The sequence below is a fragment of the Bidens hawaiensis genome, unplaced genomic scaffold (genome assembly GCF_021521415.1).
Source record: "Bidens hawaiensis isolate Kalapana, Puna unplaced genomic scaffold, B.hawaiensis_p1.1 tig00015870_1, whole genome shotgun sequence".
NCBI classification, from domain to species: domain Eukaryota; kingdom Viridiplantae; phylum Streptophyta; class Magnoliopsida; order Asterales; family Asteraceae; genus Bidens; species Bidens hawaiensis.
This window is the reverse complement of record NW_027492420.1, coordinates 376964-394512: the sequence shown is the minus strand read 5'-3', so window position 1 is coordinate 394512 and position 17549 is coordinate 376964. Positions and strand designations below refer to the sequence as shown.

The 17549-nt window shown below is 34.1% G+C and overlaps 3 protein-coding genes and 1 pseudogene across 6 annotated transcripts in view; all 4 read right to left on the bottom strand.

Moving 5' to 3' along the window:
• Window positions 1–2323, bottom strand: part of LOC143549934 (putative wall-associated receptor kinase-like 16 pseudogene) — a 46814-nt pseudogene extending 44491 nt beyond the window's left edge. The window contains exon 1 of the transcript XR_013138232.1: window positions 1522–2323. The product of XR_013138232.1 is annotated as a putative wall-associated receptor kinase-like 16 pseudogene (transcript). The remainder of the gene's footprint in view (window positions 1–1521) is intronic.
• LOC143549944 (protein yippee-like) overlaps window positions 1–10564 on the bottom strand; it is a 30886-nt gene extending 20322 nt beyond the window's left edge. Inside the window, exons 1-6 of one of the 3 annotated variants that reach the window (XM_077040710.1) lie at window positions 10416–10564; window positions 9490–9533; window positions 9300–9426; window positions 8956–9011; window positions 8687–8849; window positions 3866–3943 (exon numbers count right to left, since the gene is read on the bottom strand). In XM_077040710.1, the coding sequence (XP_076896825.1) occupies window positions 8765–8849; window positions 8956–9011; window positions 9300–9426; window positions 9490–9533; window positions 10416–10538 (435 nt within the window). In that variant the 5' untranslated portion in view covers window positions 10539–10564 and the 3' untranslated portion in view covers window positions 3866–3943; window positions 8687–8764. Of the gene's footprint in view, window positions 1–3865; window positions 3944–8686; window positions 8850–8955; window positions 9012–9299; window positions 9427–9489; window positions 9534–10415 lie in introns of those variants that run through there. The other 2 variants (XM_077040709.1, XM_077040711.1) reach the window with 2 other exon arrangements.
• LOC143549942 (wall-associated receptor kinase 2-like) lies at window positions 3384–7956 on the bottom strand. Its single transcript, XM_077040707.1, has 3 exons — window positions 7038–7956; window positions 5104–5259; window positions 3384–4723 (listed from the first exon to the last, which is right to left on the bottom strand). The coding sequence occupies exons 1-3, from the start codon at window positions 7954–7956 to the stop codon at window positions 3516–3518; spliced, it is 2283 nt and encodes a 760-aa protein (XP_076896822.1). The 3' UTR covers window positions 3384–3515.
• A 2298-nt stretch (window positions 10565–12862) lies between the features above and the next one.
• Window positions 12863–13898, bottom strand: LOC143549922 (uncharacterized). The gene is made up of 3 exons (XM_077040693.1): window positions 13778–13898; window positions 13520–13682; window positions 12863–13434 (listed from the first exon to the last, which is right to left on the bottom strand). Exons 1-3 carry the CDS (start codon window positions 13879–13881, stop codon window positions 13042–13044), a joined length of 660 nt encoding a protein of 219 aa, XP_076896808.1. The 5' UTR covers window positions 13882–13898; the 3' UTR covers window positions 12863–13041.
• Window positions 13899–17549: the final 3651 nt, after the last annotated feature.

Sequence of the window (17549 nt, the reverse complement as noted above, 5' to 3'; positions counted from 1 at the left end):
ATTACTTGGTGTTCTCAGAAACAGTGCATGGTTGCACTCTCATCGTGTGAAGCAGAGTACATGGCGGCAAGCGCAGCCGCGTGTCAGATGGTTTGGCTAAGAGACTTGATAAGTGAGTTATTCGACAAGGAAATTCAAGCAGTGGTGTTACGTATCGATAATACATCAGCAATAGCACTCGTGAAGAATCCGGTTTTCCATGGAAGGACCAAACACATCAAATCTCGGTTTCACTATATTCAGGAATGTGTTGATCGTAAAGAAGTAAGTGTCGAGCATGTTAGTGGTGTTAAGCAATGTGCCGATATCTTGACTAAGGCTCTTGGGAGAATCAAATTCAAGGAGATGCAGGAATTACTTGGAGTTGAAGACTTGTCGATTTCGAGTTCGAAATTCCGGGGGTGATTGTTGGGAATTTCGGTTAAAGGCCGTTATATGGCGTGCAAGGTTAAGTAACGAGATTTAAGGAGTGGATAATTATAAACAATTAAATGTGCTTAGATTTCATTGTTAGTATAATTATTATGTCCTATTATTTAGCAATCCTAGTTATAGTCTAATTGTGATAGATTAGATTATAAATACCCGTGCTTTGGAGTTAGAGATTGTAATTGGGTAATTGAGTTATGTGAAGTTTCTCAATAATATAACATGCATGTTTGGGTGCTTAGCCAAATTAACGTGTCTGGGTTTTGAGTTCGTGTTCAATACCTGGTACCAATTCCATTAATAAATGCAATTGATAATGTTAGGAACCCAAGCCCTAACCCATTAATAATTTTTTTTAGGGTTATATATTATTATTTTTCAAAATTAAGGTAACATACTATTTTAATTTATCTAATAAGGTAGTTGAGTGTTAACAAATTGTAATAATATAGTCACTTATACCTGTTCTAAACCTGTAAGTTATAAACTTTATACTTCTGTTACCATGATTTTGTTTTCATAAAATAAAATTAGAAATAGGAAATACATATACCTAATGATAAGTGAAGCACGTTAACTGATTTTAGCTTGGGTGGTATCCGTGGACAACCATCTTCAATAGTGGCATCGCCAAAATACCCTTCTTTACATTTGCACGAGTAATTCCCTTGGGTATTCTTGCATTCTCCATAACACAGAACCAGGTTACATTCATTGATATCTAAAAAATAAACAAAAGAATATCATGTGTATTGTAACCTCATGCTAGCTCAAACAATCAACTTATTAATTAGCACACATGAGTGTATGGCCGGTTTTCTCTCTTTTGTTTTTCACATAAAATTAATAATATCATGGTTTAAATATCATAGTTAAATGGACATGATCCATCAAAGTGATATTCAATATTAACCTAAACTAATATTCCTGCTTTTAATTAATAGAAAGATAATATCATATATATAAAAGGATCATGAACAATCTCTTTTGTACGTCGAGTAAACTAAATAACTTCATACAACATATATGCAATTTACTGCATACTTGCGGTATACCATACTACATGTATGAACTATTATGTGTAGTACATACCTTTGCAGCCAGGAGGTAAATATGGATTCCCTTGATAGCCATCTTTACAAACACAGCGGTAACCACCAGCTACCCTTTGAGAGTCCACACACAAGCTATTTGGGTACTTGCAGGCAAATTCATGGTTTGCTTTGGCTTGAGCACAACTCTGATTACCACCAAGAGCCCAGTCGATGACTACCTCAACAGTAGATTCAATCCTATCTCGGAAGGAAGTGTCGTGTACATCAGTCGCACTTAAATCACTAACGCCGTTAAACTTAAATACGTACTCCTCACCAACAAAGGCATATGTACAAGGGGCAAAAGACATTGTTTCATTCGAATAATTATCTATATCCACCAAGCTATCAACAGAAGTTTTAAAGTAATTTATGCCTTGAGGGATGGATGACTGACAACAACCACTTCCTGAGCACTGATTGCGTTTTACCTCCTCCGGTTTTGAGCAAAACACCATACAACCTGTAGACAAGGGCGTTCCGTTAATATTTGTTGCTGAGGTCAGCCAAGCAAAACCGTCACAACCGATGACTGTGAACTTATTTACTTCTGAGTAGGTGTGCGGAAGACCCCTAATATCCGCGGTGATATTGGCTGATGTTTCGTAGTTATTTAGAAAAGAGCATTTCTGCGCCACTAGATTGGAACTGCGGAGGGTGGAGTCAGATATCCGTTTAATGGAAGTGTAGCTTCCTTCAGCAAACGAGGCCTTTGGAGGGTTTGAGGACTTGTTGCAGTAGATAACAAACCCTTCGTTTATAGAACAGTTTGAGTTGAGGGGACAATCAAGTCCCCACATCGGCTTTCGCAGCCTGGCTTTGCTAAGTTGGTTGAGTTGATGAGGTTGTAGGTTTCGTTAATGGATGTTAATGCCAAGGCTAACGGTATGCATATAATTGCTGCCAACATTATTGGAACAAGGAATTTCATTGCTACCATGTAAAGTAATTTGTACGTGGTTAATTGGATATTTAAGGGATACTAAATTAACTTTATATATATATATATAGAGCACAACGTACACCCTCTGGCCTCTGCAATATCTTATGGTATCAATATGTGTTAGATAAAGAGTCCTTGTGAGAGTTTAAAGTCTCATTATGAGTAAAGTGGTGTAAGTTTTGAACTAATTATGGGCATATGAGTTTGTTGTTTTAACAAAAAAAAAATGCATGGTAGACTTGGTAGTGGACTAGCTTGTAGGGGAAAATGAGGTGTCGGTTGATAATATTCTAGTCATCATAAATGGTTTTTGGCAGATAAATCGTGTATATATCTCATGGGGCCTAATTGCATGGGATGTTAGTGTATTGTTGAATTTTCAAACTCATAAAGAGTAATACCCCTAGGTACGGCTACAAGCCCTTTGGAAACTTTGGGTTTAACAAGAGACAACATCTATATGTTAATCTTTTTATTCATCTGCTTTTACTATTAATAAAAAAAAGCTCTTAATTTATAAAATCATAAGAGACAAATAAATCTTATACTTGTGTCTCAAGAACCCGATAGATAATCATACCCGAATAAATTAAACGAATAAGTCTCATTTATTTTATAAATTGATATAAATCACCAAATCGTAAACGTACACAAAATTAATATTGAATAACTCTCAATATATTGTAGAAGAAAATAACTAAAAAAACTTTATTATACATAACTCGTGTTTTTATTGATGAACCCTAACTCAGTTGCATTTCATATGTTCTATAATGTCTAACCATAACTCAACTTATATAGACTAATCCAACTTGATAGCTAAAACACTACTTATTATAATAACAAAAAAATTATGAAACATAACCAACTATGACTGACTTGTCAATATTTATTTCTCATATTCACTAGCTAGTAACATAGAGTCTGAAAATACCAACAAGGTGTATTAATTACACATGCAAGATATGACATAAATTTTGATATAAAGTACCGAAACATGAAATGGGACCACCAATGGAATGTAAAAGGTCCAATCATTCCTGTAACTCTTAACGTGGACTATGCAAGTGGAGCATTATGTCTTTCATTCCCATACTGCTTGAACTGTATTCTCCAAATGTATCACTAGTAGCAACAAGAGGGTGCGTATCATGCTCTTCACTTTCAATCATGAAACTGCTTGTTTTGGTGTAATTTTCTTGACTAAACCAAGGATGATGTTTGCCAGACTTCCTCAATGTTTCAAGCTCCATGGTCACATCTTTCATGCTAGGCCTGTCCGCACCTACTTGGCTAAGGCATCTACAAACCAAGTCACACATTGCTTTTAACTGCTCATCAGTTGCTTCCTTTACCACTAGATGGTCAAGAATCTCAACCAATCGATTTTCCTTTTTTACCTTTAGAAAATATGTAGCAAGATTTATATCATCAAAACCTCTTTCTGGGTCAATAGGTTTTCTTCCTGTCAAGAGTTCTGCTAGAACCACTCCAAAGCTATAAACATCACTCTTGTCTGTTAGATGACCCGTATGAAAATATTCAGGATCCAGGTATCCTATGGTCCCTTGAACTAGTGTAGTGACTTGATCATGACCTAATGGGACTAACCTTGAAGCGCCAAAATCTGCAATTTTTGCGACGTAATTTTCATCCAATAATATGTTAGTAGATTTCACATCTCTATGTATGATGGACATTCTAGCATCGTTGTGAAGATAAGCAAGTGCACCAGCCGATTCATGTGCTATCCTTAAACGAATATCCCATGACAATCTCCCCTTCCCACTTCTATTACGAATGTGGCTATGAAGAGTATCATTAGACACAAACTCGTAAGCTAGCAATGGGACATCAGTTTCCAAACAACATCCCAAAAGTTGAACCACGTTTGGGTGATTAATTTGTGCAAGAATTACCATTTCGTTTATAAACTGATCCCTTTGTCCTTGGTCCAATCTTTGGGACTTTTTGATTGCTACTATACGCGTATCCAGTAGAGTTCCCTTGTACACAGTGCCATTGCCTCCTTTTCCAAGAATGTTATCTTCTGCGTAATTGTTCGTCGCCTTTTCTAGCTCTTCAACTTGAAAAATCTTCATGACACTACGACCGGTGGTCTTAAGTTTACTTTCCAAGAGTACACCCCCATTTTGCTCAAATAGTTGTTCTCTTAGCTTAATTAGCTTTCTTTGCTTCACCATTATGTGTAACAAAGATAATCCAGTCAGTAATGTGAGGAAACCAAGCCCTAATCCTGCATGTGATTAGAAGATGGATACTAAATTAAGATAACCCAACCAACAAATTATGCTTGAGTACGTTTTCGATATGGGTTAAATAACTAAAAAAAAAATTCAAAAATAACGTAACAAACTATGTTAATTTTTCAATCAAGGTAATTGGTGATTAACAAGTTTCAAACAACAATCATTGAATTTTTTATAGTTTTATATTTTTAATTAATTTTTAATATAAAAAGGAAATAAACTATTTGGCACTTCTATTATTATATGTCATTATATCAATTAGAAAAAAAAAATTATAATAATATGTCAACTTAATTGAAAATTCAAAAGCATGCTTTTAGCCATGTCCTTTTTCTCATAAACTTCCAAAAATAGAAAATACGTATACCTAACGATAAGTGAAGCACGTTTAATGGTTTTCTCCGACAACCATCTTTAACCATGGGATCACCGGAATACCCTTCTTCACAGTTACACGTGTAATTCCCCGAATTATTCTTACAAACTCCATAGCATAGGTTCACAACATCACATTCATTGATATCTATAAAATAAACAAAAGAATATCATGTTTATTGTAACTTTATGACTAAATCAATCATAACCTAGAAAATTATTTTTATTTCAATGGTTAAATGCGTACAATATGTGTAGTTCTACTAACATCAATTTATTAGCCCACATAAGTGCATGAGTTTTATATTTTTGTATGCTTAAGTATAGTAACTTTTCCTATCATTCATTCATTCTTATCGTGTATATTTACCAACTCTGCATTACCATTTGATATAACAAAGTTTTATCATAGAATTAGTTAGTTATAAACATATAATGCAGTTAACTGTTGTAATAAAAACAAAACGCTCGTTATCACATTATACATCATCGTAGAGTCAAAACTTGATTCTGGGTCTATTTTTTTAACAACATTTGAAAACAACTCATAACTAGAACGTCAAAATCAGTATCGACAGTTGCCATCGCGTTACAAGAAGGACACTCTGGTATAGGAGATAGTTCCAAACACCATTACAAAATAAAAATGAAATAAAGTGAAAACCTTTTTGTTTTGTTATCTGGCACTTTTAAAGTCAACGGAAAATTAAATAGTTTCACATGTGCTTTTTGTAAACTATATATTTATAAACAACTTACTGTTAATCGATTGACAGAAATGTGTATCATGTATCCTTTGGTCACATTTTATTATCTTTAATTTTGTAATATAAGTTCCAAAAGTACTGATTGATTTCCAATTTATGGTAAATATAATAGCTCTAGTAAATTACGTAATTTCGCCCATTAATATATAGGGGAATGTTAACGTACAAATAAAATTAACGTGCTAATTTTGAGAATCAAGTAGAGTAATTATAAGTTCTCTATGATGTAATTACATAATTAATCTACTTGTATATATAACTACTCTACTTAATTCTCACAATTAACACATTAATTTCATTTGTATTTGATCTAAACCCTTAAGATATATACGTATATATATATATATTGAATTTTAATATTGTCTTTTTTATGTAGCCAGTGACATGTACGTTCAGCTGAAATTTAAGTTAATTAATCAAATGTAAAACACATGTCGATCACTTATAAAAGATGGTTATTCTCTTTACTTTTTTTACCAAAATTGGTTTTAGTATTATTTTTTTATATAAAATTATATATTTCATGGCTAAAATAATTTCGGATAGCCGGGACATGATTATCCATTATTATATATCTACTTATGTCAATTTATACATATTACTTTGTGCAATCATTTGATAATAACTAATTGTTCTCTCATTATTTAATATATGCAACTAACATATTATTATAATAAACATAAAATGTTCGTATGTCACATCAAAAGAAAGTCAAAACTTGAGGCCAGGTCACCTTTTATCTCCACCTTCCACACTAATTTCATTCCAAAGTCAAAGTTGATAAAAAAAATTAAATTTACATAACTCATAGAGAATAAGTTGAATTAACTAATACAGTTTGTAAAAGACTTGCTCTTACAATTAAAAACAAAAATAGCGTCGCAGCTTGTTAATCGCTTAACTTCTATTTCAACATAAACGAAAATATATTTTAAGTTGAATAATAGCTAGTGAAAAGTCTATGAAGTGAATCGAATTTTGCAATAATCGTGAGTAACCGAACAAGAAGAGGAAGGACATAGTTGCTGACCTTTTATTAGTCATGTATTCTCTTTAAACACAAAAATTAAGTTGACTGGTTCATTTTATTGTGTTATAATCTATGTAATGTGAAAGTTGGTAACTAATTGAGATATATTGATTGTAGGCAGATCATTACCTTGGCAGCCAGGATACAAGTATGGATTCCCTTCATAACCTTGTTTACATTCGCAGCGGTAACCACCAGCTTCCCTTGCAGAGTCAACACACGTGCTATTTGAGTATTTGCAGGCAAAATCAGTGGTTCCGTTGGCCTGAGCACAACTCATCGTACCGATAGCCCAGTCAAGTACTATCGGTACATCAGACTCAATCCTATCTTTGAAAGAAATGTCGTTTAAATCAACTGCGCCTTTGAACTTTAACTCGCTAGGATCACCAAGAAAGGCATACGTACAAGGAGCAAACAGACTCTTATCGGTCCTTTCACTTGAATTCCGCAAGGAAGAGATGCGAGTTGTGTAGTAGTTAATGTCTTGGGATATGGATGATCGACAGCAACCATTTCCTGTGCAGTCAGCATCACCAACCTCCTCCGGTTTTGTGCAAAACACCATGCAACCCGTATACAAGTTCTTATCCTTTGTTCTTGAGGTCAACCAAGCAGAACCATCACAGCCGAGGACGGTGAACTTGTTTACTGTTGATATGGTGTATGGCCAACGTGTAAAATTGAAGGAGAATGCGATAGAACTGTTAGACCCATCAAGAAATTTGCATGTACGCCCTACTAAATTGGTAATCTGCAGGGTGGAGTCAGATATCAATTTGATGGAGTTGTAACCTGTTCTGGTAAAAGAAGGCCTTGCAGGGTTTAAGGACCTGTTGCAGTAGATAACAAACCTCTTGTCTATAGCACAATTTGAGTTGAGGCCAAAAGGGTATGGGACAGTCAAGTCCCCACATCGGCTGTCGCAGCCTGGCTTTGCTAAGTTGGTTGAGTAATTGACGAGGTTGTAGGTTTCATTATTAGCTGATGCTGTAAAGGTGAATATTGTTAGAAATAAAGCCAACATAAGAAGAACAAGGAGTTTCATGGCTCTGTGTATTTTGTGTGGATATTTTGATGAGTAATTGGTCCAACTTAAATAAACATTACAACTGGTAGAAGAATATGCATACGTATTTTTCTTTCATATAATATATCAACAACTATTATTATTATTATGGAAACGGTCTTCATTCAATATATCAACTACAGCCACACCTTCCTGTCCTTTTTATGCACTCAGTTTTTACAATTTTAATGCACTTAGAAGTATATAAAAAACTTGGATTTATTGTGTATTATCTATAACCACTGTTAGAAATCGCTAGATGCTTGTCGGGCAGTGGCTGGCGGTTCAATCTATGGCTTGATTCTTTCATACATATATAAATAGTTTCACACATGTCCATATCAACTCTATTTTGTCCCAGTCAATATTAACTGTCTTTGTTTAATGTTTGATACAAAGGCACACATCACACATCACACATTTACTGGTCATACAACATAAATAAAATGGCAGATTGGGATGTTATTAGTATGCACTTGAGGTTATCACAGATTTTTGTAGCTATAATACCACCAGAAAAAAAAGAGTATTAACCACCAGGTCAATAGCATTTTGCACTAGGTTCCATGGTTATACTAAAATCAAGAAAACATTTTGCACTAGGTTCTGTACATTCTATTCCCCTTGTGTTCTTGCAAAAAGGATGACTTTTTAGTCAAAAATCAGCAATCTTAACGGTCTTACCATTTAGTCAAAGTCAAAGACATACCTGATGCCAGAAATCAAAAGAATATTAGCAACTAATAACCACCCTTAATGACCACATTCGACTGTACAATAATAGGCATCACGCGTCATCTGCATCACTTCCACCAGCCTGAACTTCTTGCCCAAACACATACATGCTCCCATCGGGACCCAAAACCTTAAACCTGCGCAAAAACCCGAATAAAAGTCAACATTTTCTCTCAGGACAGTTGACCAAATGGATGTATGAAAACGTAAAATTTATTCAAATTCAAATGCGAACTTGCATACCTCTCGAGAATAAACTTCCCTTCCTTGTACTTCTGTATTTTCTCATGTGCAGACTCCTGAAATTAACACAAATGTCTGTTATTCAAAAAGGTGTAGAATAGACCACATTTGACTTTTAAAGTCAAAGTACTACTTTTGAAACATGAAAGTAATATGAAATGGTCTGATAACTGAATAAATTTAATTAACCATGTGTAACGAATATAAACTGCTTTAAGAACAAGACCGTGACCGATGAAAAAACAATTTGACAGGTGTCAACTTCTAATTTGTAAACTGACAAGTTTGAGTTTCCACAATGTTGGAAGAGAAAAATACAAGTATAAATGAAAAGAAAATCTCACATATTTCCACCCGACGATCGATCCACATCCAACACAAAATATGTCAACAACAGTATGCATTCCAGTTATCATCATCCGTTCTTCTTTCTCTCCAACAGTCACATTCACACTAGAAGCATATAAAATACTTCAGGCTGTTTTAAATAAAAGCATCGGTGTTAAAGCAGAAACTTGAAACAAGAACACTTACACCTTATCAAACAGATAAGCTTTCCCATGTCGACAGTGGAAAGCCTGTCAATAATCAAAACAAAACAACAACAAAAATCAGCATAAAAACTATTATTACAGTTTACAATAATGAACCAACTTATTTTTCGGATAAAAGTAATTAAGAAGATTGCAGTCATTTTTCGGCTTTAAACCTTTTGAAGCCTAAAAACTCTCTTGATTTTTAGAAAGCCAATTATTATAAAAGATAGTTGAACTTGAACACTAAAGTCTAAATCGGACTTGTTTTGAAAGCGGGTTTAGATTCAGGTAGGGAATCGGATTAGTACATCTAAAGAATAAAATCATATACTAAATAAAAGTTAAATACATAAATATGTTCAACCAAAATAGTAATCATCACATCAGAAAGGTTTACACAAACAGGCTCATAAGCATTATTACTATTATTATAATGTGTAAAAAGAAACTGATTCCAATTTCCGATTCCGTTCTAAGAAGGAAAACAGATAATCCAAGTAGCAAACATGAATCATATCTCTAGAGAAAACTTAATCCCATAAATAATTTGCCATTAACAAATATAGTAAAAACACTTATCTGAATGGTTTAGAACGGTATCCTATTAGCAGTAACATGAAGCAATTCAAGTGGCGTCTATTATCAAATTCAAACACACATTTTCTACAACTGGCAGTAGAAATATGTGAGATATTATTAATTGTCTAAATAGATTAATGGCTAAATAAAAACTTAAACATCCTTGTTGATACATTATTATTAAGTTATTGTATATAATCCTCAGTCAGTGTTGAATTCCAAAACCCTAGAAATGAGAAACACATTTTAATAAATTATCATCGCATTCGATCATCTCATCACATATATATAAGTAATTGCGTTGCGTGTATATATATAATAATAATAATAATAATAATAATATACCTTAGAGATGATGTGATCGGATAGGGCTAAATGAGTTTTGAAATGCTTGCAACTGTAGATGCTTCCTTCCAGGCTCACAACGTACACCCGTCCCATTATTATTATTCCGATTCCTAATTGCATTCACAATCCAAACAAACAAATGAAATCGATTCAATGAAATGAATGAATCGCCATAAGTAAATGCGATTGGATTACCTTTTAATCGGAGAAGAAGTTGTTACACAAACAACAAGATCATGCCAATAAATATATGCAATTCATTTCATTTCATTTTCTTCTCACTTTTTATTTCCGCCAAACGGAAAGTTAGTTTATGTACGTCTGATTAATAAACAAATCAGTAAGGGTAACGAACGAACATGGTCTAATGGTAATCGTGAACGTCCGGTAGTGATTAAACTTTTCTAAATTAGTATGTAATCATTTATGTTCGTTTCTTCATTACAATTGTATTTGTATGTTTGTTCATTAATGTTTGTTATTGTTCGTTTGTCGGTTAATATCTATGCGTTCGTTTGTCCGTTTGCAATATTAACGAACGGCCACGGATAAACTTAATTCCTTAATGGACGGACACAAACACAAATTTTTGTTTGATAAACTGTTCGTGAACCGTTCGTTTGTTCGACAAAAGTTTAACAAACAAACGCGGCAAGATCTCGTCCGGTGTTAATGTTTTTACCTTTATCTTGTTAATTAATTAGCTATATTAAATACTTCAGCAAGAATTAATTAATTTTAGTGTATTATTTACTAGTTATTGAAGAAAATAATATCAAAATCTTGTTCCATTATGCATAACAAAAACGTATTAATGGTAACTAGTAAATAATACACTAAAATTAATTAATTCTTCCTGAGGTATTTAATATAACAAGATAAAGGTAAAAACATTAATTGGATTTCTTTTTTTTAAAGAATTATATGTAGTATTTATTACATATATGTAATGTAATATGAATAATTAATGTTCACAACTAGGGGTGCAAATGAGCCGAGCTGCTCGCGAGCTACTCGAGATCGGCTCGTTAAAAATCTCGTTCGAGCCGAGCTTTATCGAGGCCGAGCCCGAGCTCAAGCCTAAAAATAAGCTCGTTTAATAAACGAGCCCGAGCCCGAGCTTTAGTTATCGAGCTCGAGCCGGCTCACGAGCCTAAACGAGCCTGCCATTTATATATATTTTTTAAATATATATTTAATAATTATTAATTAATAAATATTATGTTATGAAAAAATAAATAAAAATAACTGAATAATATATATTCTTTTATACATAAAATTATAATAGAAAAAAATATAAAAAATAATTATAATTATATAAAAAAATAATTAATAAATACTAAACGAGCCGAGCCCGAGCCGAGCTCGAGCTTCAAAATCCATTCACGAGCCGAGCTCGAGCTTTGAAAATAGAGCTCGAGCTCGAGCTCTGTGCAAGTTAAACGAGCCGAGCTCGGGCTCGGCTCGGCTCGTTTGCACCCTTATTCACAACATTTAATGATCATAATATAAGAGTAAAGTGTCATTTTTGTTCTTGTGGTTTGATAAATAATGCGAATTTAGTCCAAAAAGTTTATTTTTTGCATATGGGCCCCTCCATGTTTCCCAGTTCTTGCCAATTACATCCAAATCACTAACCCCCGTTAAATTTTATCATTAAGTCAGGGGTAAACATGTCTTTTCACAATTTTTTATTATAATACTTATTTCAGTGAACTGTGGTTTTCGTCCCTCTGGTTTGTCCAAATCTGCAGTTTTAGTCCAATAGTTTTCAAATTTGAAGTTTTCTTCCCTATGGTTTTATTTCACTTGCAATTAAACCCTAATTTATTAACCTCGTTAAGTCTGATTGTTAACCCATTTGCGTGCCCCTCATGTGACGATCAGTTTTGTCATTTTTCTCCCCAAATAAACCTCATTTCTAATTCGAACCCCCCCCCCCCCCCTCACGTGAGGGGCTGAGGTGTATTTGAGGAAAAAGGAAAAAAAGAAGGAACAAAACAGCCCATCACGTGAAGAGCATACTGATGGGTTTAACGACCAAACTTAATGTGATTAGAGAATTCATGTTTAATTGCAAGTGAAATGAAACCATAGGGAAGAAAACTTCAAATTTGAAAACTATTGGACTAAAACTGCAGATTTGGACAAACCAGAGGGACGAAAACAGCAGTTCACTGAAAGAGTGAAAAGACATGTCTACCACTGACTTAACGAAAATATTTAACGGGGTTAGTGATTTGGATGTAATTGGCAATAACTAGGAAATGTGAAGGGTCCATATGCAAAAAATAAACTTTTTGGATTATATTCGCATTATTTGTCAAACCACAAGGACGAAAACGACACTTTACTCTAATATAAGCAATTACAATGTATTTGGTCAGTTTGGTCAATTAACTTTGTTAAATATTTCATTGCATTACTTAAATAAAAATAACAAAAAAAAACAATTACTAAGAAACCAGGCCCATCCAGGTCCATGGGCCGGTTGAAACTTTAACTAGCCTAACAAGCCCATAACTCATGCTAATGTAATAATCTCTACTCCAACAAAACAACATAACAAAGGAACAACAATGAAAATACTCCATAACAACGCATGCTAATATGCTATAAATTCTCAAATATGATCTCCGGCCCAGATCCATTCGTCGTATAACCTAAGCAACTGCCCACGATGGGCCCGACTCGGTGGTGGTTTGAGCACAGCCAAGGCTCTATTAACTCTATCCAATGGTGACACAAATACATCATCCACAGGATTTACGCGCTTTTCCAGATAATAGGAACACATGTTGGCAATAGTCAAGAGAAGTCCACTATAACACGCCCAACGATCGTCTAAAACTGCGATCACGTAGCTGTACAGCGGCATACGCATTGTAGAAATATCATCATCACTAGCATCACTAATAAAGCTTCTCACAAGTCGCCGATGGCTTAAAACCCCATCAAGCGGTTCATCATGTTCCAAGATCACGCGCCAGAAAAAAATATCATTTTGCAGCAGAGCCTGCCAAATATCAGATCATCAGATTATTATTTTTATAAATAGTTTTTTAAGTCATAATTAATATATGTTATTTATTTGAGATGACCTTTCCCAGCATGGACTGAGCAGCAGGATTTTCAGCTCGGGCGCATAAGAAAAGAAGGCCCTCCCTATGACAATGCGCTCCATAATCATTAACAGAAATTCTCTGAAAATTTACTAACTTTAACACCTCTGTGTCTCGACAGAGGCTGTTAAACTTGCGACATCTGCAAGAAAAACATTTTAAATATCTTATTATCTCAAAAAATACATAAAACGACTGTAACAGAATCAAAAGAATAAAAAGAAACATGTTGCTTACGTGGCAGCAAAGCGGACGAGATCAGTCGCCCCGTTGGCTGAAGTCGCCAGTAAGGTAATGATGAAGCTCCAAATGTCGTCAGGCAGATAATAGGATGCCGCCATTTTCTGCTTTCTGGATTGACAAAACACATTGAAAACTTGTCAAACATAATCAAATCGCTTTAACTTCAAAAAGATGATCTTCAAAAGACATAACTATATATGTATACACACACACACACATTAATGCAAGTGCACATACACACACATATACATATGTGCCATTCTGAAAAAAAACAAAAAAAAATAGAAAAAAAGAAATTTAAAAACATATATGTATGTATAGTGTAGTGGAACATTATTTCTGTATAATTTTGTTAGAAATTAACAAAATTGGTTGGGAATTCTCTTTATCACATTCAAAATTTACAAAGAATCAACGCAACACAACGCAACGACTATATATAGAAAAAGGAGAGATAAAATCACACAACGATCAACATTTAAGCATAGGTATAGATACATAAACTGATATACCAAATTAAGCTTCCTACTTAATATAATCATGATTATATAAGGAAAATCACACTCGAGTAGGATTAACTTAGAACACGACTAAATTTGAAAAATTGGGAGCCACTATTGACACAATTTGGACAGGATTTTTGATCTCAATTCATAAACCACCAAATGAAATGTTTTCAGTATTTTCAAAACAAAGAGCAAGCTAAAGTAAAGCATTGTTACTTGTTGGTGTGCTCTTCCTTTTGACCAAAACCAGACATCTCAAAACAAACTAGCATTAAACTTATGATGTAAACTGCTTCAGAGCTTCCTATATATTGTAAAAATTAAGGGGTACTTTGGTATGCAACTTAACTGTGTTCATAACTAGAGCTTTTACTGAACATGAAATAATAAATAAGTATGTTGACGTGTATTTCCACGTGTCAATGATGATGACACGATCTGACAAACTTCCACCAATGGCAAAAGGACACGAAAGCATATGCATGTATTTTTTAATTATTTTATTCATTTTAGAAGAAAATGACCGCATTTACGAGATATGTTACATTGAATTTGCATTCAGAATTTATGAAGAAAAGGTTAATCGACGAATATTTATGAAAACTAAAATGATACAAAAAGATTGAGCATTAATTTTATTGTTAACATAATTATTTTAATACGCATTTGTATATTTGGTTTTAAATTTATAATTACAAATAAACAAACATACCCAGTAATATCCCACTCAGAAAGTAAGGTCCCGGAAGGGTGAGATGGGCCAAACCTTACATCCAGAGAGGTTGCTTCCAAGGAGACCCTAGACTTCAAAATGACATAAAGCATATAGAAAAAAAAAATACAATAAAAGGAAAGAAATGAAGAAAAAAAAGGATCAGATACCACCTAGGAAGTAACTAGCAGTCTAGCATATCACAAAACCCCTAGCAAATAGCTAACGTTGGGCAATTCACTTAATGCCTTAACGCAGTCTCTCTACATCTCCTGGCTGACCTATGACTATCGCAAGGTAAATCATATTTGACCCGAGTCACCCGACCAAGAGTGCAACACTATTGCCTTCTTTGTTTAAAAACTCCTACAAGTGCAAGTAGGCCTGCAAACAAACCAAACGCTCTGTGAACTGTTCGGCGGGAAGTTCGTTTATGCTCGTTTATTTAATAAATGAACGAACATGAACACATGTTCAGTTCGTCTTTATGTTCATGAACGTTCGTTTATTTATGTTCATTTATGTAATTATGTCTAGTTATTTATGTTTGTTTATGTATTAATAGAAAATAATTAAAAATTATATGGTTGAGTCATTTACTTAAAGGTTCTATATTTGTTAATTTGTGTTATTTTAAGTGTTTTCATTTATGCTCGTTTATGCTTGTTTGCATTCATTTACATTTGTTCATATATGTTCATTTATGTTCGTTTATCTTTGTTCAATTATGTTCGTTTAGATTTTAAACAAACGAACATAAATATCTGTTTAATTAAGTGTTCGTGTTCGTTTAAAGTTAAATGAATGAACACGAACATGTCCTTGTTCATGTTAGTTCGATTCGTTTCCAGGCTTTCATTATTCACACCGATGAATACATCGGTCTCAATCTCTAAATTTTGCTGATTTTATTTGTGTTCGTGAACCCTTAATGAACGAACACGAACATGAACACAAAATCTCGTTTGGTAAGTGTTCGTGAACCGTTCGTGAACACGTTATTTTCTTTAACAAACGAACATGAACAAAGGCCTTGTTCGTGTTTATTCGGTTCGTTTACAGCCCTAAGTGCAAGACGCAACGCCACCTCAATACGCTTTCTATAAACACCTTGCCTCACCCCTCTAAAGTGCTCCCCTCCATTGCCTTCCGAGCCTCATCACCATTTTGTAAACCGAGGCACTCTACATCGCCTGCAAACTCAACCGTTGCTAAGGGTTGTTCTCAGGTACATGGTAATGATTATGGTGAGACTTTCCACCAGGTTGCCAAACACATTTGTATTGCTCTTGTCGCCATTACTCATTAGCCGCTCCACTAACTTCATGCCAATAAATAGGGTTGTCGAAGAGGTTTCGAAAGTATGCAGAATATGTCGTTCTTATACATGGTCTTAGTAGTTTCCCGGCACATGGTTTGTTCGGCTTTCAGGGGTTATGGGAGAGTTTAGGATGGTTCGAGCGTATAACTACTTTATATTCTTCATGGCGATCCATGACCAGGTATTGTGTGCTTTATGGAGAAAATCTTGTCTTGGAAAAAGTAATAAGCATCTCACAATATCTAGATCGAGTGTTAAAGCCACGACAAAAATGATATGCATTCGCCGTCTTCTGAGAGAAGTTGAGGTTGTTCTTCACGACTTGATGCGGTTATATTGTGATATTCAATCAACTATATATATATATATATATATATATAGGCGAGAATCAAAATTTTGAATGAGAATGAAGCATATAGAGGTTGGTTGTCATCGATATGCACCCAAACATATCCTCAGTCGATTTGCATTAACATGGCCTTTCAGCTTGCATCTCCAGGAGTATGTTGTATGCAATATTTGGGGCTAAAGCTTGTAATTTTGGTTTGCTTCCAAAACTCAAGTCAATTTAGTTTCAGTGTTGAGATCGATGGCATTGGCATATCTATATAGATTGTAACATGCTAGGTATCTATCTCTATAAAACAAACAAACAAACAAACAAACATTCAATACTTTTACACTTAAATGAAGCTACAAACCTAGAGCTTTAGACTTGATACTACTAACAATAACAATTAATGGTTTGTTGGTTGAAAGTTGAAGGAACACATATATACATTTCTAATCTAAAGAAAGATACAATTATTTGTTACATATATTAAAAGAGATAACTGTAATTGATTTATTTTATTTTATAAATAAATAAAGTGGATGTTAAAATCAACTCAAACAAAGATTGTTGAAATGAAGATATGTTACCCTTATTATTATGCATCATCATCATCATCATCATCATCACTTGACTGAAGATAATCGGCATACAAACAGTGTGTGCAGTGTCAATTCCAACACCATCCGGAGGATTTGACCGACTCCATTCATTTGATTTGATTTGATTTGATTTGGGTGGGATTATTATTCCCCTTTTACTTTTTACTACTTTTACAACCGGGCTCGGGCTCAGGCTCGGGCTCAAACTTAAACAAACAAGAACCTCATGTTTTTATTTTGAATGTTTTATAATATAAATGACTTTACTTTATGTTTATACAATTATTAGCGGGA